Source organism: Pseudopipra pipra, chromosome 12 (genome assembly GCF_036250125.1).
Source record: "Pseudopipra pipra isolate bDixPip1 chromosome 12, bDixPip1.hap1, whole genome shotgun sequence".
Taxonomy (NCBI): Eukaryota; Metazoa; Chordata; class Aves; order Passeriformes; family Pipridae; genus Pseudopipra; species Pseudopipra pipra.
In genome coordinates, this window is record NC_087560.1 from 13,259,372 (window position 1) to 13,271,560 (window position 12,189).

Genomic DNA, 12,189 nt, shown 5'->3' on the forward strand with positions numbered 1-12,189 from the left:
ACCGCTTGCCCGGACCCGCCGCACAGCCCCCGCAGCCCTCCCGCATCCCCGTTCCCCCCCCCGGCCGCTCTCTCCCGGGTGCTGCCTGGGGGTTGGCGAGGACCGGCCGCCTGACCCCGCCGCATCCTCCCTTCCCTCTCTCCCTCCCTCCCTCCTTCCCCTGCCCGGGCGGAGCCTTTGACGCCATCGCGGGGCGCCCGGCGCGGCCATGGCGGCGGAGGGGGCTGCGGTGCGGGTGGCGGTGCGGGTGCGGCCGCTGCTGCCCCGGGAGGCGCTGCGGGGGCACCGGCCCTGCCTGCGGGGCGATGCCGCCACCGGCGAGGTGTCGCTGGGCCGCCGCCGGTTCCGCTTCGCCGCCGTGCTGCCCGAGGCGGCGGGGCAGGCGGCCGTGTACCGGGCCTGCGTCCAGCCGCTGCTGCGCGCCTTCTTCCGCGGCTTCAACGCCACCGTCTTCGCCTACGGGCAGACGGGCTCCGGCAAGACCTACACCATCGGGGAGGCCAGCGTCGGTGAGTCGCGGCAGCGCCGCGCCCGCCAGCATCCCTGTTCCTCCAGCATCCCTGCTCCGCCAGCATCCCTGCCCCGCCAGCATCCCTGCCCCGCCAGCATCTCTGTCCCTCCAGCATTCCCACCACTCCCAGGTCTCCCCAGCAGTCCCACACTGCACCTTCTTCCATCCCCACCTCCTTCCATCCCCAGCCAAGCCACCACCACCACCATCATCCCAGCCATCTCTCCCAACCCTCCAGCCTCACCATCTACCCCCATTTCAGCACCTGTGCTCTCTATCTAAACCCTACAGCATCATCATCTCCATCACTTCCAGCATCACTGTCCTAACCAACCCTTCCACCCTGTTAGCCCCCACCAGCCCAACCCCACTCCTGTACCACCCCTCCCCATCCTTTCCCCCCAGCAGCCTTTCCTTCTCTCCACCCATGCTGCTGTAACCACCCTCCAAGGAAATCACCTTTGAGATCACAGCATGTAGGGTTTCTCCTTTTCCACTGCAGGACCTGGTCCTCCACCTGCTCTGGAGGAGGTGGTGATCTTCCTAGGTCCTGAAATAAACCTGAAGGAGAGTGAGGTTTGCAGGGGTTAATCCTGTTAGTTTGTTTATGGGAAGAAGTTGGGGAAAGAGAAAAACTTTTCATCCTGGTTTAGTAGCATTGTGATCTGTTTCAGAGGACATACAGTAAATGTTTCAGTCAGCTTTAGTTAATTGCATAGTTTGTAAACATTGAATTGTTTCCATACTTTCAGTCTACCTCTGTTTTCAGTTTCTCAATTTAGACTATCATAGCACCAAACTTGGGAATCACCTTTTTACACAGCTGTTGGAGAAAAAAGGAAAACCATTTTAAACTCAGACAGCAGAGTGCTGCTTGCAGGCTGCAAGCACAAAAAAAAAACTTCTCAGAGAAGGGAAAAGTTGTGGAGTCATGCTGGCTTCAAAGGACAGCACACTATAGCTGCAGGCATAGTGTTTGCTATGTGCTAAAATGCTAAGGAGCATTCTTGAGCCTTCTTGAGGAAGGACTGGAAATGAGCAGCTTTGCTGGAATCCAGCATGGCAGTGGGATAGGATTTGCCCAAAGGTCCTGTGGGATGTTTAACCCGGGCTGTGAGGGCTGAGCTGTGGGAGGGTTGTGAGGTTGCTCCTTTCCAGCTGACGTATGCTGCTGGCAGGCTTCTGTCTATGGCTCTGTCCCCAGACATTCCCTGCTCCCTGTGACCCTGTGCCTCTCTTTGCCAGCTTCCATCAATGAAGATGAGCAGGGCATCATCCCACGAGCCATGGCCGAGGCCTTCAGGCTCATCGATGAGAATGACCTGATCGACTACACGGTACGAGTGTCCTACCTGGAAGTGTACAAGGAGGAGTTTCGGGACTTGCTGCAGGTGGATACAGCCAGCAAAGACATCCAGATCCGGGAGGATGACAAGGGGAACATTGGTATGTGTAGCTGCGCACGTGCTCCTTTTCTTCCCATGTCAGGGGCCAGGGCTGGGTCATCTATCTCTGAAGAGAGAGCCAGGTCTTCTCCCTCCATCTCCTGCAGCAGACTGCTGTGCTTAGTGCTGAAAGCTGGTCTGTGCACGGCACAGTATGAGCAGGGTGACAGAACCAGGTGTGCAGAGGAGCTGCAACCTTGGGCAGCCCATCCCTCCCAAGCACAGCTCCCTTTGCTTTGCAGTGCTCTGCGGTGTGAAGGAGTCGGAAGTGGAAGGGCTGGACGAGGTGCTGAGCCTGCTGGAGATGGGGAACACAGCCAAGCACACGGGAGCTACCCACATCAACAGGCAGTCGAGCCGCTCGCACACCATCTTCACGGTGACCATGGAGCAGCGGCGTGGGGCTGGACGCCTCCCCCTACATCACCGCCCGCCCTCCGTCCCTGCCGCCGGACAGGTCCTGGTCTCCAAGTTTCACTTTGTGGACCTGGCAGGCTCAGAGCGAATTGTGAAGACAGGAAACACAGGGGAGAGACTAAAGGAGAGTATCCAGATCAACTGTGGCCTCCTGGCCTTGGGCAACGTCATCAGTGCCTTGGGAGATCCTCGGAGAAAGACCACCCACATCCCATACAGGGACTCCAAAATCACCAGGTACCGCTGGGACCAGGACACTCCATGTCTTATGGGCTCATTTTACAGGTTTACCCTCTCTGCAGGTTTTCTTTTAAGGAAGCTTGAGGAGCAATGAGGCCACGATAGAAATGACAGTAGCTCATTGCAGCGCTGGCAAAGACAAGGCTTGTATGAGTCATGCTGCTGAAGACGAGATGGGGTGCCACTGTGGGTTTTCCTATGCTTCCTGCCTGGCAGGGAATAAAAAAAGCTTCCCATAGGCTTGTTTGATGGCCTGCAGTTAGTTCTCAGCTCAAGCAGGTGGTCTTTGCAATCTCTAGCAGGATCCCTTGCAGCACGTGCCTAGCTAGCAGTGATCACAGTCGGGGAGCCTCAGGAATTATTCAGATGGAAACTTGCCACGGTGCAAACTGTAAATCCTCCGCTTAATGATTCCACTCACCTCACTAGCGCCAAACCAACTACTGAACAAGAATATTGTTTTCCTTAAGCTTAACTTCTGAAAAAGATTGAAAACCTTCTGATTCCTGTGTTATTTTTGTATTTCAGCTATTATTATCACTGTGCTCTTCCCTAGGATCCTGAAAGACTCTCTGGGGGGGAACGCCCAGACTGTGATGATAGCCTGTGTCAGCCCATCCTCCTCCGATTTCGACGAGAGCCTCAACACACTGAATTACGCCAACCGGGCTCAGAACATCCAGAACAAGGCGGTGGTGAACTGCCGCAAGGAGACGGAGCACATTGAGGAGCTTCACCTGCAGATAAAGAACCTGCAGAAGGCGCTGGAGCAGCGGCAGCGCTCTGAGACCCGCATCATCAACCGCTCAGGCAGCGCCAAGCGCTGCGCGCCCGACCCCACGGCGCGGCTGCTGGCAGAGTGCGCCCATTACCGCACCTGCACCGACGCCGCGTACCGGCTGCTGATGGAGCTCCAGGAGGACAGTAACCTGACAGTGGAGCAGATCCTGCGGGTCAAGGAGTGGCTGTGCACCGTGGAGAGCGAGAGGAGTGAGCTGACCTCAGCCGGGCTGGACAGCGGCATTGAGAGCACCTCCATGGAGGACCAAAGCGCTGAGGCACAAAGTTCAAAGCTGGCAAAAGCCCAGGTAACAGTTGGGGTGTTGCAGCTCTGAGGCTGGATTCATCTGGCGGCCACTAGAGGCAGCAGCCCCAGTATGGCATGATGGAAGGGTCAGGAGAGAGAGAGGAGGAGAAGAATCCTATCCAGGAGGCCACAGGGAGGCAGAAAGACATGGTCGTCCCGGCAGGCAGGAAGAAGTTGGACTCAGCTGCAGCTGAGAGATTTATTTTGCAGGAAAAATCTGGGTCTGCAGAGCTGCTATGCCCTTGCAGAGTCCAGCATGGGAAGGGAAGGGCAAAGGTGGATGCTGACGCTGCCTCTCATGTATTTTGGGGAGCAGGTGAACACCGAGAAGAAATGTGAGTCTGTCAAAGATGAGCAGGTGGCCAAACTGCAGAGGCAAGTGGAGCGCCTGGAGGAGGAGAACCGTGATTTCCTGGCTGCCCTGGAGGATGCCATGGAGCAGTATAAGCTGCAGGTATTTCTGGGCTCTGCTCTCTTTGTAAGGACCTGCCCCACTCCTCCTTGTCCTGCCCAGAGAAGCCCAGCCCAGCTTTCAGGTTCCTCTGTAGCAGGTCCGAAATCAACATGTATATAACCACATTTTTCTCATTGTTTCCTAGAGTGACAAACTGCAGGAGCAGCAGGATAAGATCTCAGAGCTGCATGTGCGCTTGGAGATGGCAATGCCAAACCTGTGTGTGCCAGGACTCCTGGAAAACCTTCACCTGGTGACTGCCAGCCAGAGACCTCACACGGCCCCACTGGATGCTGCCTCGTCCCACGGCCTTGGTGGGGTTCTCTCAGGGCTCCTTCCTGAGCAGAGTGGAAGATCCCTTTGCAGGAAGGTGAGGGCACAAGGCTGTGCTGTTGAAGAACTGCTGCCTCTTCATTTGGCTGCTCTCCACTGCAGGAATTGCTTTTTCACTGCTGTTGAACGTGACCCTTGTCAGAAGTGTAGTCCAGAGGACTGCACTCCATGTTCAAATCCGTGGAGTTTCACAACTCTGGCAAAAACAGCCCAGCTTCAATAGTGAGGCTTTTACTTTGATGTTATGGGTGAGTCCCAGAATTGCTCAGTGTCTGAGCAGCAGAAGGCAGGAGGGCAGGAAGCTGGGTCTGGCAACACACCAGTGCTACTGAAAATAGGCTCAACTCCATTTTTTTGCTTCTCTTTGTGTCTAGCAGTGATGCCCAGCTAGGAGCTGCTTTTTCTGACACTGGCTCTCATGCAGCATGTTTCCTTTCTTTCCAATTCCATGCCCCAGCAACTCAACAGCAACTTCTCCTTCCAGGAGGAGGAGCTGGCAGGATGGCACCCGAACCACACACAATGCCTGACTGGTGATCCTGAGGTCAGAGATGTGGTGCTGAGGAGGGAGCTCAGCCAGGACTCAGAGAAGCCATCAGCGTTGTCCTCAGGAGAGGAGGTGGAATGGGAACAGAAGCGGTCCCTGTCCCAGCGCCGGTGAGTTGGGGCTGTCCCAGCCCTGTGCAGTGCCCTGTCAGTTGTGTGACAGGCTGTCCCACCACTGCAGCTCAGCTCTCACGTCTGAGAGCAAATGCTGCCTGTGGGGTCAGTGATTCTGCTGAGATATTTTACTGCTCCCTGGGGAGCTAATTACTATCTTTCCTGACCACAGCTACTGTTTTCATCTCCTTCTGAAGTCTGTAGATCATAAGGGTCCTTACTGGGAACAGCTGTAGCAATGCCCAGACCAAACTGATTAATTTGCTGCTTTTTCTAGAAATGGGATCCAAAATTGGAGCAAGAAAGAGATTTGCATGTTGAGTGAGGAGCCAAGTAGAGGCAATGCCCACTCGATTCAGGAGGAGCAGCTGGAGCTGTCAAAAGGCAAGTAGCAACCATAGGTTGTTGGGCAGTCTCCTGCAGGCTGCTGGGTACTTTGTTGGGTGCTCTTGATGTCCCACCTGGATAATCCCAGAGGACAAAACTGGAGCAGATGACAGTCCAGCTGCTTTTGTTAAGGAGAAACTTGAACTCCTGAGGTTAAGAGTTCTGGCAAGAGTGTGTGTTTTGGTGGAAGCTGCAGGTGACTCTGGGCGATGCTGTGCCAGACTCTGGCTACAGATGTGAGATCGGATTGTCCTGTCACCCAACTACTAAGATGAGGCCTTCCTTACCTGGGAATCTGTGTTGCAGAGGTCTGTGGGAAGCGGGAACCGCTGGTCAGTTACTGGGAGCGCCTGTCAGGAAAGGACTCTGAGTGGAGGCTGGTGCAAGCACAGCAGAAGATCCGAGAGCTGGCGATCAACATCCGCATGAAGGAGGAGCTGATCACAGAGCTCATTAAGACAGGTGCAGAGCAACTGGCCGGAAAATGCACCCCTTTCCCATGAAATGGCCTCCTAGTTACGATGTGTGGTCTGTGCTTCCATCCTCATCTTCCTGCATTGCTTGTGCTCAGCCCCTTCTCCTGTAGATAGCGGAGCCCTGTTTCTCCCTTCCTCTAGCTGACAGAAACCCTTCCACTAGTTTCTCCCTTCCATGGAGTGGCTGAGGGAAAGGGAGCAGTTGGTCTCTGTAGCCAGAAATACTTGGAGGGAGAGAGAGGAAAGGTGAGGATCCTGGCTGTGAGGGAGGGGACTGTGTTGCAGGCAAGGACGCCCAGGCTCTGAACAGGCAGTACAGCCAGAAGATCAGCGAGCTGGAGCAGGAAGCAGAGCAGGTGCGGGCAGAGCTGAGTGACAGCCAGAAGCAGCTCCAGGAGCTGGAGGGCAAGGAGCCGTGGGACCCTGGGGAGAAGCGCAAGCTGCAGGAGTACCGCACACGTGTGGCGGTCGCGCAGAGCAAGGCACAGGTGAGTGGGAAGAGCTCTGGCCACTCAAGAGCGAGCGGGGGCAGATTGGGGGCACCTCTGCAAAGGGCACGGGGGAGGTGCCGAGGCCAAGGGCAGCTTTCCCCTCTGGCAGGTTCTGTGCAAGAAGAAGCAGGCGACAGAGAGGCTGGTGTCGCTCTCGGCCCAGAGCGAGAAGCGGGTGCAGGAGCTGGAGAGGAACATCCAGCTGATGCGGCGGCAGCAGGGGCAGCTGCAGCGGCGGCTACGGGAGGAGAGCGAGCAGAAACGGCGGCTGGAGACAGAGGTGAACAAGGGACAGCACCGAGTCAAGGTAGGAATGGGCAGGGGCAGCTGTGCCACTGTGGTATTTGTGAGGTTGGCGATGGGTGGGCTCTGCAAGCTGGTAGCTCTGATGGGGTCTCAGAGCATGGAGATGGAGAGAGAATATCCAAGGACCTAGAGGAGAACATAACCTGTCCCTCAGCCCCTGGCTGTAGGGCAAACATCTTCTGCTCCCTCCATGCTCATGGCTGCTCTTTCACACCCAGGAACTGGAACTGAAGCACGAGCAGCACCAGAAAATCCTGCGCATCAAAACTGAGGAAATTGCGGCTTTCCAGAGGAAGCGGCGGAGCGGCAGCAACGGTTCCGTGATCAGCCTGGAGCAGCAGCAGGTACAGAGCGAGTCTGCCTCCTCTTTCCTGCTCAGAGCGGATGCTTGGCAGACTGTAGGCTGACAGGGGAGATCTGAAAACAGGGACCTCAGCCCATCCTGCCCTTGAGGAGGACAGCCCATACTATCACTTGCATCTAGTAGCAGAAGACTTAGATCTTGGAGCTGGAAGGATAAAACCAGCCGAGTCTGTGCTGTCAGTAGCAGAGATGGAATCGAGACTCTCATTCTGGTCTCGACTCCATTGCTCTTAGCAGTCCTGTGCACTGCTGCTGCTATCTGCACACACACACACATGCCTTTTACCTCTCTCTCCATCAGAAAATTGAGGAACAGAAGAAGTGGCTGGACATGGAGATGGATAAAGTTCTTGAGCAGCGCCGAGCCCTGGATGAGCTGGAAGATGAGCTGAGGAAGCGGGAAGCTATCGTGGCCAAAAAGGAAGCCCTGCTGCAGGAAAAGAGTGGCCTGGAAAGCAAACGACTGCGCTCCAGCCAGGTAGGACAAGAGTGACACCCCAACCCCTTGCTTGATTTCCAGCAGAGGTGGAGGCTGGAAAACCTGGGTGCTATCTTGGTTACAGCAGAGGGCTGCAGGCCAGGACAAGGTGTTGTTGGGAAGTGAGTGGAAATCTGCCTCTATGTAACAGCCTGTTTGTGCTGTGCCTCTGAGCTATTTGGTTTGTTAGCCTTTGGCTTATGACTGTGGGGTCACTTGACCTACAGAGAAAGGGGCTGAGGGCCTGACTTGCCTTTAGAGCAGATCCCCTTGTGCTGCAGGCCCTCACAGATGACATAGTGCGCGTGTCCAGCCGCCTGGAGCACCTGGAGAAGGAACTGACTGAGAAGAACGGGCAGCTGCGTCATGGCAGTGCCCACGACCAGCAGCAGATCCGCCAGGAGATCAACAGCCTGCGCCAGGAGAAGGACCAGCTGCTCAAACAGAGGCTGGAGCTCGACAACAAGCTGCGTCACGGCACCTTGCTGTCCCCAGAGGTACCTCTGCTTGGGCTGGGCCGCTCTGCTTGCAACAGCATGAGGTAGCACGAGAGAAGTAAAGACCAGAGCACAGGGTTGCTGGCAAATGCTTCCTCACATCCCCAAACTGTGCATATCCCAGCTTCTCACTGGCGCTATTGAGATGACAGGGAAGGTTGGGGCAGGGTGAGACAGAGCAAACCCTTTGCTCCCTATTAACTGCAGCTCTGCCCTGGCAGGAGGAACGGATCTTGTTCCAGCTGGATGAGGCAATCGAGGCTCTGGATGCAGCCATCGAGTACAAGAATGAGTCCATCACGTGCAGGCAACGAGTCCTGCGGGCCTCAGCCAGCCTGCTGTCCCAGTGTGAGATGAACCTCATGGCCAAGCTCAGCTACCTCTCCTCCTCCGAGACCCGAGCTCTGCTCTGCAAGTACTTTGACAAGGTGGGACACAAATGCCCTCTGTGCTGGTGGGAGCTGTAGTTAATTTACTGGCTATTACTGATTAAATTATTAGCCAGCCAGAACACACAATTAATATAACATGGCTTGAAAGGAATTGTTAACAGAAATGATGATCTGACCAAAATCTTTGTTTTCCTCATTCAAGCTTTCTCCCTGCCTCCTACTGTAGTTTTGCCCTGTAAAGTCAGGCCAAAAAGCCACAGCACCATGACCCTCAGCTGGGAGAGGGGCTTAACTAATCATAGGATGCATGGATCCCTGCAGTGGCTCTGCCACATCAGTGCAGCCACACCTTGCTCTTCCCTCCACGAGGCAGCTCTGACATCCCAGCACTACTAACCTTTGTAAGCTGTACCAAAAAACTAACTTGATCAGGGCTCAGTGGGGCAGGAGATCTTCCGGGGTGCTGAAGGAGCTGAAGTGTTCCTTGCTCTTGGGCCCTGGCCAGGTGGTGACCCTGCGAGAGGATCAGCACAGGCAGCACATTGCCTTCTCGGAGCTGGAGATGCAGCTGGAGGAGCAGCAGCAGCTGGTGTACTGGCTGGAGGCGGCCGTGGAGCGCCAGCGCCTGGAGATGGACCGGCAGCTCACCCTGCAGCAGAAGGAGCACGAGCAGAACATGCAGTTACTGCTGCAGCAGAGCCGTGGTAACCCCTCAGCCCCCGGCATTGGCAGCAGTGCCACTGCTTTTGTCTCTCAGGGGTCTTGCATGCTGAAGTGGCCTTGTTTTTTCTTGTAGAGCACATGGATGAGGGGCTGGCCAGCAGCAGGCTGCAGTATGAGGCAAGGATTCAGGTGCTGGAAAAGGAGCTGAGCCGTTACATGTGGGCAAACCAGGAGCTGAACCAGAGACTGAGTAACATGAACCTCCATCCTGGACAGGCCAAAGGTGAGAGGAAACCCAGGCTGGGGCTTTGCTGTTCCTGCCAAGTTAAAAGGGAGTTCCAATTCCCATCCCAAAAGCTTGGAGCAGTGAGGGTACAGGTCTTTCAGCAAGTGCTCTACAGGCACCAGTTCTGATGAGGAAAGCAGAGATCCTGATACTCACCTCGCTGTACCCTCAATTTTTCCCAGCAGGGATGGAGAGAAGCATTCATGGGGCTGGGGACAGAGCTGCCCCTGTGCTCGGGACCTGTGAGGAATCCAGCCCTGGGGAACAGCCCGTGCCTCTGGCTGTCACTGAAGAGAGCCATCGGGTCAGGGAGGAGAGCAGGGACCTGGTGCACGCCCCTTTGCCCTCCACATGGAGACGTTCCTCCCTGCCCAACGACAGCCCCGGGGACCTCCGGCAGAGGGATGTGGAGCACTTGCTGAGGGCGGGGCAGCCCCACGAGCTGCACCCACCCCGGAGCCTTGCTCCTGCTTCCAAGCCCCGCCGGGAAGTGCGCAGAGCCAGCCTGAACATGAGCCCAGTGCCTCACCACCCAGCCATGATTGACGTGAGGAAAAACCCCCTCTAGACACCGGCTTAACATCCACCTGGCACAGGGCAGGGAGGAGCAGGTAGTGCTGACATAGCTTGAGTGCCTTCCTGCCCCACAAGCCAGCCTGGCTCCAACCCTGTTCCATTTCAGAGGCCTGAGGAAAAGAAAGGTGACCTTTCATCATAAGCATGTAAGGTGGGAGCACCAGCCTGCACTCTCCATGTTGCTGCCAGTCCAGACAGCACTGAGAGGACACTTTGCCCCTGCAGCAGCTGAAACACTGTGAAGCAGGATACACCCTCCACCCTGGCCTCTTAACACTAAAAACTTGTTTACAATTTGGAAACCGCTGCTGCAGGGCTTGCTCAGCCCTGGCAGCCTTGGAGGGGGATGCTCTGCAGTCCTGCAGAACTTGTACATTCATTTTTTTGTAGTAACTTGGAGTTTTTTACATTTCTACTGTAACTTTTTTAATAAAGCAGAGTGAGTTTTATGAAGCAGTCACTTGGCATAGAGTCCACTGGTCACTTACTCCAGGTACACAAGAAAAGAGCTTTATTTTAATCTCACTGCATAGGAACTCAGCTGCTCTCAGTGTTGCCTTAAGGTTTGAAGATCTGCTTTAAGTGCTCCCTACTAGAGGTGGCTTCCTACATTAAGTTGCCACAGGAAAAGCATCTCCAGCCACCAGCAGAATTGTCTGAAACATCCAGGATAAAAGTAACTCTGGTTCTGTTTTCCTGTTGCAGACTATAAGCTGCTTTAAGGAGTGTTTTTATATTCCTGGGAGAACTTCCAGTATGGATATAAGGGTGACTGACAGCTCAGGAAGGGGGACATAAGTTTAATTCTGGCAGAGCAAGAAATGAAAGCCCAGGTATTTGCTTTAAGAAGGGCAAGGGAGAAGGGCAGCTTGGCCACCTGACCCCAAAAAGCAAGCAACTGCTTCAGCCTGAAGTCATGAGGCACACAGCTACCACAACCCCCACTTGAGGAGTAACACACCAAGAAAAAAGCGAGCATCTGATGTAGGAACCACCTTCTGATCTTCCTCCTTGCTAGCAGTAGTGTGGCAGTAAGGGGGGGGGGGATATTACTGGGGGCTCTGGGTGTGGCTGAGCTGCACAAGATTAAGTTCAGAGACTTTATTTTCTGCCATTGAAACAAAAATCTTCAATAGGGAAAATAGGAGTCCATCCTACTTGGAAGTAAGTAGTAGATTTGGATCTCCATGCCTGTGTATCAGTCCACCACCTCCTTGAAGCAGATGCACCTCTCTCAGAAGCAAAATAACCACTAGTGAGTACCCGCTTCCTCCCTTCTTTGCAGAGGGAAACTGACAGTTTTCCCCACCAGAGAGTGTTCCCAGGAAACAAGCTCCATTCAATCCCATCTAACCCCTTAAAGCCACCTAACAAACCTCAGCATTGCCATGCCTGGTTTTAGGATGACCTCACATTACCTTCATAGCTCTCCACTTCCTGTGCATTCAGTAGACACAGTGGGGTGAATTCTCTGAAATCCAGCCATGCACATCACTATCCTAAGGCAAAGGATCCTTCTGGATCCCTTCCAACTCAGAATATTCTGTGATTCTGACTGTGAAAAAATTCATCTCAAGATCACACACCATTTTAGCCCCTTGTAGGCTACATCTCAGGCACTGAATCACAGCTCCTGCTCTCTGCATGGGGTTAGAATGCAAACGTGTCACAGGCAACCAAGTCACCATTTAATCAGTGACGCAGCTGGGTAGTCCTGGAGCTGTCATCTCCAGTTATTCCATCCAAGTTTTACCTCTCAAGGTCATTTCCCCAGCCAGTCTTCTCTGGCTCACTGCAAGTTTGCAGAAAAGGACAATGAAGTCACTCCATCAGCACCTGCTTATCCAGCAGTGGCCAGGAGCAGATGCACCAAACCATTCATCATCTACAAAGATGTTCCCAGCCAAGTTATTTTTCCCCTCCTCTGTACTCTTAGCAGTTGAGTAATTAATTAATGTGCTTGCTATTTTCTACTAAGCTGTGGCAAACTGGAGTACTGAGGGATCCAGTTAGTATGAGCACAAGACACAGCAGGAGCATGCAGCTTGTTTTGTACCCATTCACCCCCAGCATCCTCCTTCCTGCAGCCCCCATTCCTCAGGCTAAAGACAGATTTTTGGATTAAGG

At 54.4% G+C, this 12,189-nt stretch overlaps 1 protein-coding gene across 3 annotated transcripts; it reads left to right on the forward strand.

The window, feature by feature from the left end:
• Positions 1–54: 54 nt before the first annotated feature.
• KIF7 (kinesin family member 7) lies at positions 55–10,522 on the forward strand. 3 transcript variants are annotated; one of them, XM_064668985.1, is made up of 18 exons: positions 55–509; positions 1,757–1,957; positions 2,199–2,610; positions 3,170–3,701; positions 4,017–4,154; positions 4,300–4,524; positions 4,945–5,144; positions 5,425–5,531; positions 5,841–5,996; positions 6,296–6,498; positions 6,611–6,808; positions 7,026–7,151; positions 7,472–7,648; positions 7,930–8,145; positions 8,367–8,573; positions 9,043–9,241; positions 9,334–9,483; positions 9,669–10,522. In XM_064668985.1, exons 1-18 carry the CDS (start codon positions 209–211, stop codon positions 10,052–10,054), a joined length of 4,134 nt encoding a protein of 1,377 aa, XP_064525055.1. In that variant the 5' UTR covers positions 55–208; the 3' UTR covers positions 10,055–10,522. The 3 variants fall into 3 exon arrangements, with proteins under 3 accessions (XP_064525055.1, XP_064525056.1, XP_064525057.1); XM_064668986.1 differs by having other exon boundaries at positions 9,672–10,522; XM_064668987.1 differs by having other exon boundaries at positions 4,972–5,144.
• Positions 10,523–12,189: the final 1,667 nt, after the last annotated feature.

What these genes read in the sequence shown, in the direction of transcription:
- KIF7 (XM_064668985.1), top strand. Translation starts at nt 209, where the DNA reads ATGGCGGCGGAGGGGGCTGCGGTGCGGGTGGCGGTGCGGGTGCGGCCG. An exon ending in TGGAGCAGTATAAGCTGCAG is followed by an intron (nt 4,155 to 4,299) that starts GTATTTCTGGGC and finishes ATTGTTTCCTAG; the next exon opens with AGTGACAAACTGCAGGAGCA. An exon ending in ACTGCTGCAGCAGAGCCGTG is followed by an intron (nt 9,242 to 9,333) that starts GTAACCCCTCAG and finishes TTTTTCTTGTAG; the next exon opens with AGCACATGGATGAGGGGCTG.